This window comes from Cajanus cajan, chromosome 1 (assembly GCF_000230855.2).
Source record: "Cajanus cajan strain Asha chromosome 1, NIPB_CcT2T_4, whole genome shotgun sequence".
Lineage (NCBI taxonomy): Eukaryota > Viridiplantae > Streptophyta > Magnoliopsida > Fabales > Fabaceae > Cajanus > Cajanus cajan.
In genome coordinates this window covers 12,412,902-12,435,559 of record NC_138517.1, presented here as the reverse complement: position 1 = coordinate 12,435,559, position 22,658 = coordinate 12,412,902, and the positions used below count along the sequence as shown (strand labels likewise).

General features: G+C 28.4%; 1 protein-coding gene and 1 pseudogene across 2 annotated transcripts; both read left to right on the top strand.

Moving 5' to 3' along the window:
• The first annotated feature begins 6,294 nt into the window (after positions 1-6,294).
• LOC109804000 (F-box protein PP2-A13) lies at positions 6,295-9,630 on the top strand. Its single transcript, XM_020365728.3, has 3 exons — positions 6,295-6,986; positions 7,114-7,232; positions 8,828-9,630. Exons 1-3 carry the CDS (start codon positions 6,657-6,659, stop codon positions 9,246-9,248), a joined length of 870 nt encoding a protein of 289 aa, XP_020221317.1. The 5' UTR covers positions 6,295-6,656; the 3' UTR covers positions 9,249-9,630.
• Positions 9,631-15,309: 5,679 nt separating this feature from the next.
• LOC109803719 (F-box protein At4g00755-like) lies at positions 15,310-22,050 on the top strand (annotated as a pseudogene). Its single transcript, XR_014431102.1, has 5 exons — positions 15,310-16,176; positions 16,791-17,629; positions 17,748-17,923; positions 19,735-19,853; positions 20,525-22,050. The product of XR_014431102.1 is annotated as an F-box protein At4g00755-like (transcript).
• Positions 22,051-22,658: the final 608 nt, after the last annotated feature.

Below are 22,658 nucleotides of genomic sequence, written 5' to 3'. Positions count from 1 at the left end.
TAAAATTCTTATCAACAAGAAATGAGTACAAATACAATAGTAAATAAGTCGCACTCATGAGAAGAAAACTTGTTTAAATTTAAAGAATATTTACTTTTAAAAGCATCCCTATCAAAATACGAAAACATAATTACTAAAATAACTTGAAAGCTAAGCTTACACGTACATGACAATGACATATGCATCATTTCATGTACTTATATATATATATATATATATATATATATATATATATATATATATATATATATATATATATATATATTGATTTTTATATAAAATTAATGATTGTTTTATCCTCTAGTTACATTTTTATTGCGAATTATTAATCACACAATTAAATTTTTTTATGTTGTAAAATACTATCACTTTTTGTGTAAAAAATAAATAGAAACAAGAAGTAGATCTATCCCATTAGTAATTTATAAATAAATAAAAAAAGTTTTTATTGATATTCTTAAAAAAAATGTTTAAATTGGTTTCTTGTTGACATAATTAATCAAATGATTTCTTTCAACATCGAAAAACAACACTTTTAAAAAACGAAATTAAAATTCCAAAATTAAACAGTTGAAATGAGTCTGCCACGTGGATACCATGCCAACTCATTAAAGCAAGACTTCTGATCTTACGATGTGACTTTCCATTTAATTGAATCCATTTTGGATAAGTCTCTCCCCATAAACTCCCATTTCATTTTCAATGATTCAATCTTTTGCATAGCTCTCTGATCTTAACAAGTGTGATAGCATAGTTTGCTAACATGAACATCATGTCCAAAGTTGGTATTTTCTTTTATTTAAATTCTTCTTACGTGCAAATTAATTGACATTTTTTTATTTTTGGTGATTTAAAAAGTACATAGCCGTTTACTATATATTTAAAAGCTAGTTAGTTCATTTAATTATTTGACTGAAAGTTTTCCTGAACATTCTTCTTAACCAATAAATTAGTTCATGACTTTTTTAGAATATTTTGGTAGATGAAAGTTCTTTTAGTTTTTGGTAGATGAAAGTTGCTTGTTGTATGGAACATAAAAAATATATATAAAAAAAAAGGGTACCATCGTAAAACTGGGTTAATGATTTGATCTGCTGCAACTTTTATATTTATTTATTTATTAGTAAAATAAAATTTGGTTCCTTATTTTTTTATTTTTTTATTTTGCTAAAACTCTTATTTGGTCTTTTATATAATATTTTTTTTTAATAATTAACACATCAATAATATAACCAGAACGGGCCGTTCTGGTTTCAAAACGGGCCGTTCTGCTTCCAGGTGTACTTAAGAAATTTGGCATCTACTTACGTATCTACATGGTATCTACGTGGCATCCACCAGACATTCACGTTACCAACAGTTAATTTCGTTTAAATCATTTGGACGAAAGTCCCAAATTACAATAATTTAAATTATTGGGAACCAAATTGAAAAAAAAAATTAAAGTGAGATTAAATTGAAACAAAAAAATATTATAAGGGACCAAATAAGAATTTTAAATTTTTTTTTAATTTGATCTTTTAAATTTAAAAAAATTCACTTTAATTTTTTAAAATATCTATATTAGATCAAGTAAATCTATCCGTCAATTTATCACACTAATTTAATTAATTGAATAACATGTCAAACTGTGAATATGTCATGTTAGTCAAAATCATTAATGCAAAAAAAATTGACGGAAGGACTCATTCAAATAATAGAGATTTTTTAAGTTATTAAAATTAAAAAAAAAAATTTAATGGACCAAACTAGAACCTAAAATAAAAATGAGGCAACACAATTCTATTTTAGCTTAATATATTTTTTATTCAAAAATGATTGAAGTTTTTATTTTGGTCTTTATTATTATTTTTTTGTTAGCGGTGATTTGGTAAAGTACTTTTAAAATAATATTTTATTTTTTATTTTTTGTTTTTTAATGGTCAATATTTATATTTGTAGTTTTTTTTATTCATTCAAATAAATAAATGATAAAAAAGCGTAGAATTACACAACATTGACATATTTTTTCTTAGTGTTTTTCGAATATCATGACATTACTTGAAATAAATAAATAGGTAAGTAAATAAATTAATCTGAGAAAAATAACAAGTGATGTAGTGTTCAACACATATTCGACAAGAGTATTAATCTCGTACAAATAATAGATAGTAATTATATCATTCTCAACGAGAGTACCTTTAGGTCAATTATCACCAATTAATTTAATGGTACAAGTTGATTTTTTATTCATGCTATCATATATTAATCTCGCTTATGTTGCTATTACTAATTTATAAAAAAAAATTCACGACAAAAATCAAACATAAATTTTATGCTAAATAATATACACGTTTGATTAATCATTGTGCAATTCATATATAGATAAAATAAATAAATAAACAGAATATTTAAGGCTTTATACAATGTGTAAGAATAAGATATAAAGTAAAGAAAAAAAATAATAATTATGTAACTATTTGATCGATTAAGAAGGTTAGGTGTGTTCTTAGAACTTTTATTCAACTAATATTAAATGTCATTAATGATTCTCAATTATCAAACTAACACCCAAGTCTAAATACTTGACTATAATTATCAGTTTTCTTTTGGTAGTTAAATTTTTTCTTTTCTAATGAATCCTTATCTCGTTATATATAATTAATTAGGAACAAGTTTTATGTCCAATAGTAAAGATTTATGTAGATGAATATACATGCTCTCATCCCCGAGAAACCAAAAATAAAAAATAAAAAAAATACATGATTCCAAATGTAGTTCTCATTCAAATGTCAACTTGTCAATTGAAATTCAAGATATAAGATTATTTACATGATTATTCATTAAAAAAATTGAGCATGCATTAAAATTGGAATAAAATCCACTCGCAAGAGATCAAAATTATACTAAAGAATCCAATACAACTCCATGGAAAATATGATCAAATTCACCAAAGATTGAGTGAAAAAATGAGAGAGGAATCTATGAATAAGTTTCACAATATATTTCCAAAGTTAATTTTGTAGCAATTACTCATATATAATAATATTTTTTTTTATCATAGTTTAATGTAAAATGTAAAATAGGAGAATTTTTCAACAATTAAACTCATAAAACACTACACCAATATTTACATAATGAGATATCCAACTTTCAAAAACACCTCTCTCTAATCTTAAGTCAATACCACAACCATGTTTTTCTATATGCACTACCCAAGTTAATGGATATAAATTTAACAACATCAATCGACTTATACATATAAAAGCGCCTCAATAATTCAACCATACAACCATTTATATATATCATCCTAGACCAATATACATAGAATAAATATTACTCATCAACATATAACATGCAATAGGTTCATCTAACATATCTATGATCACCAATTCATAAAGTAAACAACAAGTTATTATAAGGCAATTCGTGCCTGAAGTCATTGAAGTAGGGAGCCCTCTACCTTGTTCACGTCCAACACCATTCAACCCACATCTAGTATGGATGAGGTAGTGACCCCTAGGCCTTCATGCCTAGTTGCGGAAAGTCCCACACTCAATCCCATTCTAGGTAAAGACGAATCTTTTTCCTCATGCTCTATGCCACTTCTTAGGTGCCTAATGTCAATCCAGACAAAGTTAATTATCTTACCTTACACTTGACCCCATTCAAACCATATTTGACACCATTTCAACTCGAGGCAATTGCTCTCCTCACACCCAATGCCACAAATCCTATGCCTAGCATGGACAAGACAAAAAAACCTCTGATTAAAATCATGCCTAACACCATGAAGGTACGCCTGATGCCATGACGAGTTTTGCACTTGTAAACCCACGAATTTGGTTTAAACCACTGAAAATTAGCAAATCACCAACATGCAAAGCTAGACAACACTTATACATATAATCAACAACTCATTTTGCACTCAAATAGAAAAATGCAACAATAATCCTCCAAATAACCAAGTTTTCTCCTTAAAAGCCAAAAGCATAAAGTTCAACCATCAAAATTCATAATCATGAAATTCCACAATATAATTATAGCTATTTAACATCCAAATAATCCACCAACAACCAAGCAATTCAACCAAACCACCCAACAAGAATCATGAATCTAACTTCCCTTACCTTTAAGTCGAAGTGAGCCAAGAAAAAGGAAGAAGAAAGGAACACCTCCAAGCTATCACCTAAGCTTCGCTCTAACACTACCTTGATTCTCAACTTCCAGGCTTCGAATCAACAATCCAATGATGAATATTATATACTCGGGGAACCTATAAATAAAAAGAATGAATTAGAATCTCAAACCTCCTCTCTCTAGCTTATCTGTCTAAGATTTTCTTAAGAATTGAACTTATAAAACTCAATTATTAAAAGAAACATTATATATTTCTCCCCTAAAGGTCAAACTGGACATTTACCTAAAGAAACTCTCTAAAACATCTAATGATTTCTCAAAAATTTCTTAATCCCTAGAGTCTCTCAACATCACACCTCTGAATATCACAACTTATAATTATTATTAAAGAGACAATAATTCATAAAAAATGTACAATGTTACAGCAAACAACTATATTGTACGATAACATTTTTAAGATTTTTTAATTTTTTATTTATCCTAATTTAAATAAATTATCAATAATTAAAAATATTTTGTATCATAATATAGTTTATTTATCTTAGTTATAAAATATTATTTATTTATTTAAAAATATTTATTTACACAAAATTTTATATATAATTTATATATTTAAATAAAATATTTATTTAAATATATAATTATTAAAATAATTTGTTATATATAATAATAATTTAACTTGAAAAAATGTATAAATTAAAATATTAGTATAATAATGTATATTTAAGAACAAATATAAATAACTTTACGATAGCTAATAATAATGAGTGGGTAAGCGCAGACACAGAAACCTTTATTTGTTCTCGTTCCGTTATATAAAAATATTCATTTAAATTATTCATAGGTATCTATTTTACTATCATCTATCTATTATATATATTGTGAATATTTATGGACACCAATATTTTTATCATTCCTATCTATAATTTATCCCATTCATTCATGTAAAATCCAATTCAATCCATCTAGTTATTAAAAAAAAAAAAACTTAGATGAATTTGGTTGAATCATATAATTAAATAGGTAACAGTCTATCCATCTTATTTTCAAATAATTTGATGGATAATTTAATTAATACTTTACGGATTAAAAGTAATTCAACATAATTTTTCTTCATATTTGATTTTTTTTAAAAGTAATCAAAATGTTTAGAATTTTTTCTAATATATTTATTTTATTATTTATTTGAAATAATTAAAATTTTTAAAAATAACTATTTATTTTAAAACTTATTTTGAAAATTTAATAAAATGAATAATCATTTCTTCAAAGACAAAATAAAAAAAGTTATAAAAAAATATTTTTATAAAACAGAAGAATATTTAGAAATAATTAAATATAAATATATATTCTTGAAAAAGATTATCAATGGATAAATTATCTATGCGTAACAAAAATGTTATTTAATGAGGATATTCATATAAATACCCACAAGTACGAGATTATTTATCATCTATATTTATATCATATAAATAGTAATTATAATTCTAAAACCAATTCACATTTAATAATATCAAAATTAATGAATTATATATTTTTAAAAGATACAAAATAAGAACTATTATATTATATAAGATTATTCAATGTTTTACTAAATTTAATGTAAGCGATAAAATTAACATATAATTATGATTTTTTATACATATTTTTTATCCATAACAAATATTGTTTTTTTCATCAAGTATTCTCCGTCGAATAGTGAGAATAATCTCTTCGAAAGTTTAATTATCCATAACACATATAATGCATAAACATTATGTTTTAAATCAATGTTAATAGATTTTCAACAATCAAGAGTTTCCAACCTCTCGTTGAGTAGAACATTGACCGCCCAATTTTATTGAAAAAATGAGACGAAATTTATAGAGTAGTGTTCTTCAATACTACGATATTCTAATGCATATCCACAAGAACAAAAATAATATATAAGTTGATCAAAATACAGAAATACATTAGGTCGAAGGAGGGAGAATAAGCCACCCACAGTCTCCACAATAAATAAATAAATATTATGTAAATGATACAATTAACCAACGCCCCACAAATTTCACATATGATATTCGTGCACACTCATGTACACGTCCTCTTTTAATCACCAATTCTTTTCCAAGTTCCAAAATTAGTAGAATGGACCCCAATGAAATTTCACTTTATACCCTTTTGCTCAAGCTCCTACCACAAGTGTCCTTCTTAAAAGCCAAAACTCATGAATGTGTCACAAGTCACAACTCCTTCCTTAATCCAAACACACACAAAAGACAACAACATGGAAACACCTTCACTTTCTCCTTCATTTCCTCTTTTGCTCTATCACCTCCTCCTCTACAACTAAACCATCACAAGATTCACAACAACCTCTTTTCACTATACTCTCCCATCTATACAATTCTATATTTTGTTCCTACTCAAGACTGTTGACATCGTTAGAATCACTACAACAATTCTTTTTTATCAAATTGTGCAATCTTTACAATTCTGGATCCTGTTCCGATCTTAAGTCTGCTGATATCGTTAGGGTCACCGAATTCTATTAATTCATGGGGGCTGGTGTTTCTACAACTGCAGCAGAAAATGATGATGGAAGCACTTTTTCTGTGTTCTCAGATACAGGCCTTGATGATGTCCCTGAGAATTGCATATCTTCATTGATGATGAGTTTTGATCCACAAGAGATTTGCACATTGGCCAGAGTGAACAAAACTTTCCATAGAGCTTCATCTGCTGACTTTGTTTGGGAATCGAAGTTGCCACCAAGCTACAAATTTCTTGTCAATAAAGTAGTTGGTGAACAAAATCTTGGTTCCATGACCAAGAAAGAGATCTATGCCAAACTATGCAGACCCAATTTCTTTGATGGTGGAACCAAAGTAAGTCTTATCACTCATTAATCTTCTTAATTGCCTAGTGGATCGGGTCTTCATTTTCATTTTCTTTTTTTCATTTTTCTTTCTTCATTTCATTGACAAGTTTGATTTGTTGTTTTGGTGATTATAGGAAGTTTGGCTAGACAGATGCAGTGGACAAGTATGTTTGTTCATTTCATCAAAATCCTTCAAGATTACAGGAATAGATGATAGAAGATATTGGAATTATATTCCAACTGAGGAATCCAGGTGAGAGAGGTGCAGATATTTTTATTTTTATTTTTTTACCAAAAATAATTTATGGTGGAGGTGCAAATATTGTTTATTTTTATGAATTTTCTTCTTTTTTTTTTTAAATTGAAATTGAATTTTTACCACAGCAACTTGAATAGACGCAATTAAGGTTATAAAGTCCTTCTGATTAAAGTTGAATAATAGGTACCCTTGTGTTCACAGAATTTGAATAAAACAGATCTTTCTTTTTAAGGTATATGATAAAGAGAAAACAGATCATTATTTTATCGTGTATTTCTTGGATTATTATATAATTTATTTTCTTTTGGCTTCTTGTTGCAATCAACAATTAATATTGTTTTCATCATCGATGAGGTAAATACATTAAAAAAAATTAACTTTTTCGGTAAAAGTCATTTTCGAACAACTCCAAAGCCAACAAATGGAAGCCAAAGTCGTTTTCTTGCCGTATATATATATATATATATATATATATATATATATATATATATATATATATATGCATATGGCGCGTCCTTCTATAGTACAATTACGCGCATATAGTAAAAGTTTATTTTCTGGGAAATAATAGTTATTTGAAGGATTTATAAAAACAAATATTTATTCATTTATTTAAAAATTAAAATAAGTTGAACCATACATCCACTATAATTCAATTCAAAACAAATTATCCTCTGTGATTTAACCATATATAACAGCAAATGCTTTAATGAAATACTTTCACCAGAAAAAAAATTGTTATTATTTTAATTTTATCAAACAAATACAATGTAAATTGTTGTTATGGCTCTTGAAATAGAAAATTCTTGACAAGGGGCATGTTTTGGTTTATTTTTTTCAAAAAGCATGTTGGCAATTTGCTTTACCATATTCAGGAAAGCGATTTGTCCTAGTCAGCATTCACATCTTGTAGGTAATTAAAGAACAAAGAACAAAAGTGCTAGCAATTTGCATTTAGAGAAATGCTATTAAATAAGATGAGAATGACTTGTATGGAAAAGTAATCGATCAATAATTAAAGTTCAGACTATATATTGTCAACTAACTCTTCCTAGTCAGCATCTTATAGATAAATAAAGAACAAAGAACAAGAGTGCAAGCAAGTTGCATTTTAAAATGTTATGAAATAGCTTAAAGGGACTTCTATTCAAGGAAAAGTAGTCTTAATTAATTAGCATTGTATATTTAGGGCATGGTAGTTGGGTTTCATATATCCAAACACAACGGAAGCATCTTTCCTCTGTTGGTTCTCTTTTACTAGTAAAATGTCTTCTTCTATCATAATAATGTATAATAGAGGATTGAACATGATAAAAATTGAAAAATGCAATAAAAAAATATATTAAAAAAATCTCAATCTTAAAAGATCAAAATATATCATATGCCTTTTTGTTTTTAAGATGAAATTATCTTATTATAATTAAGAAAAATATTATGTGCAAATATGACCCTATCAAGTTCTTGAGTAGAACAAGGGATCCAAATCACAATTTTAAGGAATACATTACTCATTGCAAATATTTTCATTTTTAAGACCCTATTAGTCAAAATAAAAGAAGATTATTGAACATTTGTTTCAAATGATGCAGGTTCAAGAGTGTTGCATACCTTCAACAAATGTGGTGGGTTGAAGTGATAGGGGACCTAGAGTTTGAGTTTCCCAAAGGGAACTATAGTGTATTTTTCAGGCTTCAATTGGGCAAAACCTCAAAGAGATTGGGCCGGCGCGTCTGCAACGTTGATCAAGTTCATGGCTGGGACATCAAGCCCGTTAGATTTCAACTATCTACATCGGACGGCCAGAGTTCACTCTCCCAGTGCTATTTGCGTGGGCCTGGAGAATGGGCCCACTATTATGTTGGAGACTTCGCAATTGAGAAGCCCAATGGGCTAACAAACATCAAGTTTTCTTTGGCCCAAATTGATTGCACTCACACCAAAGGTGGTCTTTGCATAGATGGGGTAGTGATTTGCCCAACAGAGTTATCAGAAAGATTGAAACAACTTTAGCAAAGATTACATCGTGTATTCAATTAATCACTTTTTGTAAGAAAAAAAATTAGGTCTAGGTTTCTCTCCTTGTTACTTCTTTTATTTTTATTTTTTTTTTATTTTTCAGATTATTGGCTCTTTTAGGAAGAACTAGGTGGGGGCACTCTATTTTTGTTACAAAGGAAGTCTTGAATGATGTGGGAAGAGGAGTGGTGAGCCTAATTTAGAAAAGGAAAGAGTGGAAAATAATAATCAAAAATGAGTTTTGAGTCCAAACAGTACTTTAGGGACAAGATTGTACTGGGTGCCCTTAATTTTTGTCCATCTGTGAGTGTTCCTTTTTGCTGACTTGTTTGTAAAGAAATTGAAATATGTAAAATAGTGTTGACTGTTGCATGCACTCTTGTATAGTGTGACTTGTGTTAACTTACCTACATAAATTTTAAAATTATTTCAAGATATGAATACATAAGTTAGGTTATTCGGTGAAAGTGGTGAATATTTGAAATTTCCCAATTTTACCTTAATTTTATTCTCAACTATTTTATCCCAATTCAATCTTTAAATTTGATCATTTTTTCTTATTTTTATTAAATTCCTATAATTACAAAGCCAAAGTAATCAATTCATGTGGATTCAATATTATTACTTGAATGATATCGTGCACTTTTAAAAAGTAGTGAAATATAATTGTTTTAAATTGTTTTTCTATTTCTCTTAAAGTTAGCACAATTACAAGCTATCCCTTGACCAAGTTTAGAAAATTGCCAATTAGTCCTTAGTAATTTATGTTTTTCATGTTCCATAGAGGTTACTCGGTAAAAATATAAACATAAAAGTAATGTTTTGAAAAAGAATTAGACTCTAAAAATAGAAGAGCAAACTTTTAGAAAAACAAAATAGGATTAACTAAATTTTAGTTAATAAATTATTTAAGCCAAATAATTATTAATTATAAATACTTTTCTTATTTAATTATTTTAAATTAGATTAATAAGTAGCTAGTTTTTGTTTTTTTTACTAACTCTTCCACTTGATTCTATCAAGCTAAATGTTAATAGTGGTTCTCTTAAAAATTTTGACAATTTGGAGATTAGTGGTGGTCTTCTTTAAGATAATTTATTTTTGTTTGATAAGAAGATATAACTTTGATGCCTTCAGTGTTTCCTATACTAGGATGTAGCTCTTTTTTTTTTTTTTTCCTATTAATTTGTCTTATTTTCCCACTCAGAAAAAGAAATTGAGTAATTAACCAAGTTGAACCACTTTAAGAATTGTAGTTGTACAATCAAGTGGTCTGTGATCCAACAAACAGAGTAATAGTAACGTTTTAACCTTACAACTTCGACTTTGACAATTAAATTCTCAAATTGATTGTAGTATCATGCTCCGGTAATTGTAACAGGAAAAATGATACGTGAAAATTGAAAAAAGATACATCTTTCGAAATTTATTGACCCAAATATCCTCCGAATTTCTTAAAATTTAAAATATTAAAATTAAAAGAAATATTTTATTTGAAAATTTTGACAAATATAAATCATCAAATGGTTCAAAAGATGAGTAGGAAACTTTGATTCGGAACATATAGCATTGCGCTTGTAATATTTGTTGGTTGTTAAGGAGAAGAGAAGTATCAATTCAAGTAAACATACAATATGCATGTGTCCATAAATGAATTTTTTTTTTTTTTGAAACTTTGAGGCTTTTTCTTTTCTTTTTTTTTTGTGAAGCTTTGAGACTTTTTGAATAAGGGACTTTTATGAAAATTTATTATATAAATAAGGTTATTTTAAAACATTTTATTAGTTTGAGATAGTCAATAATGGTGTCACTAGTTAACTTAGTGTCACTCCCTGTCACATAATTTTTTTTTTAAATGACCCAGAAGAAGTGGAATTGTAGTCGAATGAGTCAATATATGTATAAAATGAGTGCCATTACCCACAATTAGAAATTTTATTTTTTTAAAATAATAGTGTCGTTATCCCTAATGAGAGACTAGTACAGTGTTGAATTATACTAGTGTCATTACTTCCAGAAGACTATTATAGTATGTGATTGTACTAGTGTCATTACCTCACATGGAGATCTTATTTTAATTTTTTTTTAATTCAAGTCCTGCTATTCAACTTGGGAGATTTTTTTTTCTTTTATGTAATTGTCATTGTCCACATTTGGACACCATTTTTTTTGAAAAAGTTAAAGTGCCGCTATTCAAAGTTGGACATCATTTTTTATTTTCTTAAAAATTTAAAATAAATAAAAATAATCATCCAACAGGTGCAAATAATTTAAAAAATAAAAATTTACTTAATTATATACATATGATAATAATAATAATAATAATAATAATAATAATAGGTGTAAATAATTAATTGATATTAAATTTGACATTAAACTATTTTATAATGTCATTTTTAATTTTAATATAAATTTAAGTTTGTAATATTTTTTAATTAAAATTAATTTTAAAATTTTTAATTAAAAATTACCGTGTAAATACAATAATTTAAAAAAAAATTGAAAATTGTACTCGACACTTAAAAGATAAAATATGAAGAATAAAAAATTTTGAAAAAATGGTGCCCAAATGTAGGCAACATAAAAAGAAGGAAAAAAAATCCCCAAGGTTGAATAGTGGGCCTTAAAAAAATTAAAATATGATCCTCCAATGAAGGTAGTGACACTAGTACAATCAAACACTATACTAGTCCCTCAATGAGGGTAACGACACTAGTATAGTTAAACACTGTACTAGTCCCCCAATAAAGGGTAACAAGACTTGTACCAACACTATACTAGTCTTTCATTGGGAATAGTGACACTATTATTTTAAAAAAATTAAATTCACCCTCATTGAAAGTAGTGACACTAATACAATTCAACTCTATGTGGCTCATTCGGCTCTGGCTCTATTTCTTTTGAACTATTTTTCAAGAAAAAAAATTACATGGTAAGGGGTGGCACTACGTTGACCAACGACATCCCTGTTGACTACCCTAAATTGGTAATATGTTTAAAAACAACCACATTTATGTAATAAGTTTTAATAAAGACTCCATTTGGGTCAAAAAGCTAAGCTTTGAAAATTATCTTTTGGATGAGAATTATAGGCTTTAACTTGTTAGATATCTATGTGAGATTAGGAACTATCAATCTAAGCCATCAAATATCAATTTGACAAGTTTGTCCCAAAGATTGAATGACTATTATCTCAACTATACAATAATCCCTTCCCACTCTCCACAAGACACGAGATTCCTTAAATCTACATCATAAATCTTTGTTCCAAATGAAGAATTTTATAAAGTTGAAGACTTGGTAGATGATTACAATGTTGAGTTAATGGAAGAGATAATGCATAAGTTGAGGTATCCATATCATCATCCTGTGTATGAGAGCTTGACTTGGTTAGAGGACAAAATACCTAGGGTCGAGCTTTACATTTTATGGGCCTTAGGTGAAACAATAAATATGGGCTCTTATATAATTTTTAGTAATCATGTTTTTAAAATTTTGGAGTCCCTCATAGTCATGGGTACAAGGCGATTGCACCTATGGACAACCTTTAGGGTTGGTCCTAAATACACCTCTTCCCTATTGACCAGATCAAACTAAAATATTAATCATAATAGTTGTGTCTCTACAACATGCAACAATTTTAATTAGTGTACCTAAAATTACTATTTTAGATGATAAGGTGTCAACCATGACAATTGTGTCTTTAGAGTATGTCAAAATCTTAATTATTATACCTAAAATTATCATTTTAGATAAAGTATTATTATCATACCAGACACCATATAAAATTATTGTGTATTATTATAGATAAGATTAGCTGGGGTATCATCTTCAAGACATGTGTTTGTACTAAATTTTCTGGAAAAAAAAAAAAAAGAAGATAATTTCAATATTATTTAATAATAAGATATGAGAAAAAAAATTAATTAAGGAAAAGAGATTCTCACCAACAAGATTATCTAACATAGATTAATTATCGATAAAATTAAAAAATACATACACTAATAATTGTTAGAAAAGAATGGCTCAATCCAAGGGGGGTGAATTGGATTCTATGACACTTTAAAAATTTTCAGAGTTCTTACGATCTTTATTTCAATTCAAACTTTTCTAATATGAATTTTCAAAGAAGTTCCTTAAAGACTTGTTAATGAAAATGAGTCCTATATGCTTTCTTGATTAATTTTTGATAAATTTCAAAGTTAAGAACAATCAATATGCAATACTTTGATTCAATTTAAAACAATGTTGTGCATACAAATATGTTAATCAAGAATAATCTCTTTAACACACAACCAAGATATTACTTAAAGTAAAAGATAAGGGTAAGAGAAGATTGCACAAGTCTTTTATCCTGGTTCAGTCATTCCACATGTGACCTACATCCAGTCCTCAATCATAACCTGATCAAGATTTGTTCCACTATCTTAATGAAGAAGTTTTACAAGCATACCACACATGTATACACTCCTACATTCAAGATAATCACTTTCTTGACCCCAAGAAAGCACCCCTTGTAGAAACCCACTACAAGAATTCCTTACCACTTGAGACACCTACTCAAGATTTACAATTATTCACAAAGAATTAAAGGAACGAATTCACCTAGAAACTGAATAAATCAGATAGTGAATTTAGAAGCAAATCTTAATCTTTCTCTTTTCAAGAATGTGATGATGATGATGATCTTTTCTCAAAGCATTTCAAAAACGTTTTACTTCTTGGTTTCACAAAGAAAACACTCCAAGAAGGTCACAAAGACTTCACAATAACGTTTTTCTCTTTTTGATTCTCTGTTCTATCTTGTTCTGAAGTTTCAAAATGTAAGAACTATTTATAACATTTTCAGAACCAGATAATCGATTATTTTAAAGGATAATCGATTATTTTGTTCTTCATGATTTCTGGAAATCAACCAAGAACAGATTAATCGATTATTTTACAGGATAATTGATTACTCCAGAGACAGAGAGTGATTCCTAGGATAATCGATTATTCCAGAGAGTGATTCCTGAGATAATCGATTATTTCACAAATAATCGATTATTACAGCAAGGCATCATTTTTACCTGTTGCTGGAATAATCGATTATATTTAATGATAATCGATTATTTTGAGTCATTTTTCAAAAATTCTGTTTTATGTCTCAAAATAACTTTTCAAGTTTCTAACTCATCATCATACTCACTCTTAATCAGATTAGATAATGATTAACTCATGCACAAAGCACACACATGCAAAATAAGCTCAACAAAACAATACAACTTATGAGCTACTCCTATTATACAACATAATAGCCATATTTTCTTCTTGACTTTGTTTTTGACTTGTTGATGTCCTTGATCAGCTTTGATTCTTAGAATCCATACTTTGTTATCATCAAAACCTTCACTCTCCAAGTTTAAGTTGATTCACCACTCCATAAATCTCAACAACATATTAAAAAAAAGATATAAGAGAATTACTAGATAAGAAAACTGATCTCTTAATTTTTGTTGTTTTAATAAATGTTTACATTTTGTTATATTAGAAAGATATAACTATTTACATTTTTTACATGTTAATATTGGAAAATAATTATAAAATAAAATATGTTTTTTATTTTTTAAAATATTTTGAAATATTAGTTTTAGTTCTTATAAAATTTAATATGTTTTTAGTCTTTATATATTTATTTAATATTTTTTTTATTTTCTTAGCTTCTCTTAAAAGATTAAAACCGCAACATTTTTAATAAATATAAGAATTAAAATGATTAAATTTTTATAAGAACTAAAATTAATATTTTGAAATATTTTAAGAGATTAAAAATATATTTTATCAAAAAATATATTATAAATTATTTAAAATATCTTAAAAGTTTATCATATTTTTATTAGACACTACCGAAAATATGGACAACAAACATTGTTATGCCTGTTGGTTTTACCCGTTTCTTATCCAATTGTTACATAGTTTACAAATATAAATTGGGAGTTGCTATGATACCATTAATAATCGAGGAGTTTCAATATGTTTTTTTTATGTAAATTCATAAAAAATTTTAAAAAATTAATTTAATTATAAAATGAATTATCCAAATTATACTTATAAAATAAAAAAATAAGATAAAATTATAGAGATTAAAATTATAAGATTTCAATAATATTATAAAATATTAAAAAAAAGAAAAAAATTAATAAATAGTAGAAATAAAAAATTATTAAAATTACAATGTAAAAATTCAAAAATTTAAGACAAAAAGACAAAAAAAATATACTTAAAAAATTATTAAAATTAAAATATAAAAATTCAAAAATTTTAAGTAAAAAGATAAAAATATACTTAAAAAATTATTAAAATTAAACTTTTTAAATATATAATAATATTATTACAAATAAATTAAAATATATAAAATAAAAATAAAATGACTAAATAATTTAAAAATTAAGAAAATAAAATATCATAAATATTATTTAAATAAATTATTAAAAATATAAAATATAAAAGCCTGTACCGGTACCCTCTCAAATAAGATGGGTACCATAGAATTTCTCATATAAATTTTACTTTTATTGAATTCTTAAAATATGAAATAAATAATAAGATAAAATAATCATACACTAGAATAATTCATTCTCTCCAATCTTATCCTTTGATAACCTTCAAATTAGTTGATGCTTCTAATCAACAAATATGTTGGCTAAAATTAATCAAACTTATTGTTCTAATAGATAATATCTACGTAAAATTGTTGGTCATAGTGATAGAGTTTGTTGTGAAAACAGTTTCTAAGAAAATCTAGAGAAGTGTTGACTTGTCCTTAGAAAATAGCGGTTCCAAACCCAACACCGTTCACCTGCTTCCATCTCCTCGTTCTTTCTCTCACACAGAATCAAGGGTCCCTCTCATTTCTTCAGATCCACACTTTATTTACAGAAAGGTAACTTGTGCACTTCTCTCTCTATGCCCATGAGCTTCCTTCTCCATGTTAAGTTTGTTTCACTTGGTTCCTTATTTGGGTGTAGCTTTATTAGGTCATCAATTCAATTGTCCGAGCAAAGTAACAATCTCCTTCCACTTTCTACTTTGCTAAAATGCCATGTCATTTCAAATTTGTTGGATGTTTAATGGAAGACAATTAGTAAGTTAGAAATTGACATTTTTAGATATTTTCATTTTAAAAAAATTATTTTGGCTCAAGTTTTAGTCAATGTTCAAGTGACACAATTTTGAATATTTTTCCTCTTTGGCTATATATTGAGTTGTTGACCAATCTTTGGGTAGCCCAAGTTTTCAACTTTTTAATGTCTAATGCTTTAATTATGATAGGGTCTATGGTTTTTAATGAAGGAAATAATTAATTTGCACTCAATATGTGGAATTATCCTTGCATTTTCAAAATTAATTGATTTTTAATATCCTGTGATTTTAATGCTAATTGCTTGAAGAATTTTTCTTAGACATCACCAAGTTTGTCAAAATTTTCATTTTGTGGTTTGGAATGGGTATGTGTGGCATTGATGATTGATATTTGGTTGTTCTATTTGCTATCAGGCTTTGATAATAAAAGATGTCTAAAGTGACAAACAAAATGGATTTCATCCAATTGCTTGGACCTGACATGTCAATCAAGATTCTCACCCATTTGGATGACCCTTGTGATCTTATTTGGGTTTCTGTTGTTTCCAGTTCTTGGCACTGATTTGGTAACTCATTTTGAGTTAATTACTTGCAAACTTAGGATTTATAGTGTATTGGACTTTTTGTCCGAAAAGTGCGTATTTGATTTGCTTGAATGCTTATGGCTTCTAAAATTTATCTTCAATATTGTTATATTATCCTATATGTATATTTTATTTTATTTTGGGTAAGATTTGGTTTTCTCGTTCAAGTTTGAAATAAAAGGCATGGAGTATTTCATTGTTCTTTGGTTTTATTTTGCTATTCATACGGTATTAATACGCGGACTAAATATTTTGCAATTATTGAACATGGTCTCTACAAGCAACTTTTCTTGAAAATGTTTCCTGAAATATCTGGTGTTGCTCAAAGCATTGAGCTTGACAACATTATTGAACCAATAAGCAACAATCATGGTCATTATGTAAATTGGGAGTGCCTTAAGAGAAATCATAAAGTCCATGCATTCTTGGCCAGTGGTCTTACTCCTTTGAGGAAAAATTGCATCTCAAAGGCTATTAGTGCATCTAGCACCGATTACTACCCTGAAGAAAGCATTGTACATACGTTGGAGCCTGGGGATAGAACTGAATATAGACAATCATACTGGTCAAGCAAAGGGGAAAGTGATCCTTATGTTCGCGAGACTTTAGTTTATAAGCTTGTCTAAAAAATGTGTCTTGTTACAGAGATCCATGTCCAACCATTTCAAGGTTAGCCTGGTAGCTATTTTAAACTTTGTTGTGCGTATCAAGTTAATTTGAAAAATAGGTAATTGAGGATCAAGAACTCTTAATCACTTGACATAGAATCTATATATTTACTTGTCAACATATTTTCAGCATGGTTTCCCTGTATATTCAGCTAAGGCTGTCTGATTCAGAATGGGACATCCGAGGTACCCAATGAAATTAGAGTTTTCTGTGGATAAAATGATTGTTAATCACGTCTTGGGGGACGATCAATTCATATGGACATATACTTCACCTGAATTTCCAATGTCTCAAGTGAGTTGCACTGTTAAAATTCAGGTTTTGCACATTTTTTTATCCATTCAATTTACTCAACATAGAGGAATCTTTGGATTCATCAACTGCTATTTTTTGGGGATCATCCACTTATTATCAAATTCTCATTCTCTACTTAATTGTTTTTTTCTATCCTTTATAAATATTTTTATCACAAGATTTGACTCGTAGCTTTTCTAGATAATGGTAACTGTCATTGATATGGCCTAGAGAGTAGTTAGTTCAGATAGTTTAGTAGTGGTGGGCAGAGAGTAGGGACTTAGCTTAAATAGTAACTTATTAAGAGGGATATAATTAATAAGGCATTTAGATTTATTAGTTTTGGAAGCAGAGTTGTGTCTCTCAGTTGTAAAAGGAGAAACTTGGAAAGAGAATTCTCCCCCTTTTTGGTTGAGATTCAATATACCTTTGCAGATTTGTTCTCTTTCTCGTATGTTAGATTTCCTAGTTCTTTCCCTTGTGGGTTTGTAACAATCTGGTCCAACCTGTTGGATCTCGTTTTCCAGAGATAACATGGAAACAAAAATAGAAACTTTGGAGAATTTGGTAGAGTTCTTAAAGATGACCATGGGGTGAGATTATGTTCTCTGGATATCATGGTTGCAAATAATTTTTGTACTTGTTTAAGTTAAATGAACTCAACTATTTGTAGTTAGTAATTGCAACTAAATTAGTCATTGGGTACTAATGTTAGTTTGTGAAGTATAGCATAGAGGTTTAGTGTAAGCCTATATATCATTCAGTTGAATATTAAATCATAAATCATTTTCTTCTCAGCATTCTTCTTCTCTCCACTGCAAAGCTGGATGCTTATGAGCTAGAGATTTGAAAGTACAGTATGGCGGGCATTTGGATAGGTAGAGGAGGAAATAGAGTATTAGCTTTCGACTAGGAAGAAGACAATGTGCAAACCTCCAAAATTTACCTAGTTCATGGCTGACAAAGGAGAGGAGAAAACTGAGACACAACATGATGGTATTTCTAAGCCCATCTTTGATGAGTCCCTAATGTGTGCAAGAAAACTCAACTTACCTAATTTTTTATGGCAACCTCGTATGAGGTGGATTGCTTAGATGAAATAGTTTTTCAAAATGTTGGTGGTACAATTGTTAGAGATTCCAGAGCAATTACTGGGTATTTCTTTGGTGGATTAAGTAGTAAAGTGAAATGAAGAATTCGGACAAAAACACTGACAATATTATGAAAGCCATAAATCTGGCTTGAGATAGCAAAGTAGGGTTCCCCAATTTCACCGTTGTGATTTGTGGACAAGGTTTAGGGGATGGTATTGGTATGGCCCCATGAGTAGTTAGTTTAGAATAGTTAAGTTGTTTGGTGGTTAATATTATTAAGAGTAGGGACTTGGATTTGTGTATAGCATAAAAGTAAGGACTCATAATTAGAATTCTTCTCCTTTTTCTGTTTAGATTCAATAGACTTCTACAACTTTGCTCTCTTTCTCTTCTTTAAGTTTCTCATTTTTTTTCTATTGAGGGTTTGTAACAATCTTGGTAATTAGCGGATCTTTAGCTTTATTAATTGGCATGTTGGGATGATAGAAGGGACTGTGTTAATATTTAATTGAAATTAATGCTGAATTATCATTAGAACCCCCCTCCCCTTTTGGATTCAGTAATCTCATGTTTTGGTTTTAACTGTTAAATATAACAAGCATGGATTTGACTCTTATCCATTCTAGATTGAAACTGCATTTTGTTTTTGACTATAGTATAACATTCAATGCCTGTGTTTGACACTTGAAAAAAGTTAGTGACATACTAAATTTACAGGGAAATCGCTTGCAACAATTCAAGCTACCTGAACCAATTATGTGCACTGGAGGTGTACTGGTAGTTGAGCTATTGGGTAGAGTTCAAAAACAATAAATGGATGAATTATTCTACATATGGTTTGTTTCACAAACATTCTTTTTTATTTGTTTTTTTTTAGAGAATTTGATTTGTTTCTTTCTACATGTGCACTCATAAATTTGTGTTTTTTCATGACATATGCCACTCACGGATCATGACAAGAGTTTTTGGGGAATTTCATCATATTATTCCTTACATTTATCTTCCAAAGATGAAATCTAATTTAAGCAAAGATGATATATTGTAAAGGGTTTGCTAACGTGCATTTATTTATTTATTTTAGTTAGAGTATGTTAACAATCTATTAGTGTATTTTAAAATAATCCTAGTTATTCCTTGCTAAGGTATTCTAACTAAATTTTAAGTAAGTGTATGTTAGCAAATCCCAATGTTAAATGCCATACTACCATCTACACCTGATTCTGAATAATTCATCATGTACTCTTGATGAGACGAAAAATTGTAACTTGTTTCTTTTTGAATTCTTTTTGTTACTTCATTGCTTGTGAGACTGTTTGGACACATACTTGGAAGAGTTCCAAATAGGTCATATTATCAGTAGTGTTGTTACTTGTTTCCAAGTTCCAACTTGATTAAATTTTCCATGTCTTCAAGTTTGTCTCGATTTCTTAATATCAAATGATGTTTTATTTCAAGAATGAATTACCATTTGTTTTCCATCATTGACAAGTTAAATTACTATGTGCAGCATCGCACATGTTCAAGTCACTGGACAACCACTTTCGCCGGTGTTTGATGTTAAAATTCATCATCCATTAGGGAAGTGTACCTTGAAATACCATTCTCAGAAAGATTGTTATACGTCTTCTTCATCATCATCATGGAGAAGAGATTCTAGTAATTCGTCACAACTACGGACGATAACCTCAAGCATAGTGTAGAGAGATGTGAGACGTTGGGAGCAAATTATCTTGGGTGCATTGCTTGGTTCTGGTCTTGTTGTAGTTGATGATCAATGAAAAATTTTAAGGAATCAAGTACCATAATTCTCAAATTCAATACATTTGGCCAAAGATTTGTATAGCATAGTCATGTTGAACACAATAATTTGTAGGAGGCTGAGGCAACATTTCATCTTTATATCTATTTCTTATGATCCATAAGTCTTGCCTTTTTGGCTAGTTATTAAGGATAGGTTGTAGACAAATCTTCTGGTGCCTTCATTCGGATTGGGCACATGAAGTGTGAGATTTTATTTTAGAGAATAAAATATAATGTATAGAGTCTGTTTGTCATGCATCATATGCATAAAATATTTTTGAAAGGTATGATATGGAATATACTGCCAAAGAAGGTCCCCTGTGCAAAAGCTTAGGAACTAACCTTGGGGATAAGTCGATTTAGAAGTCCCAATCCGATCTTCATGAGCATGAGATGTATCTAGTGCGGCTTAGTTATCCTGACTAGACTTTGATAGTATGTTCTTATAGTGAGAATGCATAGAGGGTGTGACCCAACGTGTATGCTTAGACTACTCTAGTGTGTTGCTAGCAGCACTACACAAGTGTGATGTTTTTATTGACACCATATGCATGATAACATGTAGTTCGTGTCCATTGCATATGCATTATCATTATATTTGTTGTTGTTTATTATGTTGTGGATGAGCTAAGTATGATGATAATGTGTAATTGTGTATGATATGTGATGATTATGTGTTATTTGTGTTTGACTAACCAATTTGCATTCCTACTCCCTTTCTATTTTGTGTTGTTTTCTTATGATTGTTACAGGTGATCATCAACATGATGCTGAAGATGTTGGTGATGAGCCTTAATTCTTAATGTTGGATTTTTCTCTGATAGGATACATGACATAGGAAATTAGTTAGGACAAGTTAGGATTTCATTTATGTTGGATGGTTGATTTTATTTTCTTTGTAATTTGATATTTTTACTAAGTCTATTATAGGCTAAAATGTGATTCTTTCTACCCGTATAAATTGAGTTTATTTATTATATTGAGATATTTCAATTGTTTTTTTTATATTATGTGTTTTGACATGCAGGGTAGAGAATGTCACAACACTAGTGCAACAAACCTAATTATCAATGTGGTTTAGTTATTAAAATTCATTTTATATAAATAATGCAATTTGTTTGTTTTTATTTTCAAATTGGTTATGATTTTTTTTAAATGGTGTGATTCCATTTCAAATTTAAATCGGTTCATTCTATTTTTTTTTCTGCACACTCAACCTATACCCCAAGTATCATACAAAAATTTATATGTAGCACAAAATTTTAATCCTTAAATCTTAATACACATATATATAATGCGAAGAAGTTGTCTAACTTCTTTTTCCCACTCGAACTCAAACTCAACATTCTCCATTCAATAATTTGTTATCTTATTAACTACATGTTATTAATTGAATTTGAAAATTGAAATATACATTTAAATTATACTCATTAACATTCTCCACGTGTTAATGTTCCCGATATGCATTAAATTCACACCTATTCATATTATGCATCTATCCATGTTTTAATAAAGCAATCAATTATAAAAAATTGAGAAGAGACATTATGCACTTGTCCATGTTCTTAATGAAACATTTAGTTACCAAAAAATGAGAAAATCAAATGTAGGTTACATCTATGAATCCTAAACTTATTGCCTCTCTCTCCTCTCTCTCTCTCTCGCTCTCTATATATATATATATATATCAATCATGAACAAACTAAAGTTATCTTCGTATAACTCTTTCTTCATTTTCATTGAAATTACATGTATTACTTTAGATTTTTGTGTCTATTTCATCGTATATCATTTGATTATAAATTTACACACACACACACACACACACACACACACACACA

Coding starts and splice junctions, on each gene's coding strand:
- LOC109804000 (XM_020365728.3), top strand. CDS start 6,657: ATGGGGGCTGGTGTTTCTACAACTGCAGCAGAAAATGATGATGGAAGC. Junction 6,987..7,113: donor TCTTTGATGGTGGAACCAAA/GTAAGTCTTATC, acceptor TGGTGATTATAG/GAAGTTTGGCTAGACAGATG. Junction 7,233..8,827: donor ATTCCAACTGAGGAATCCAG/GTGAGAGAGGTG, acceptor CAAATGATGCAG/GTTCAAGAGTGTTGCATACC.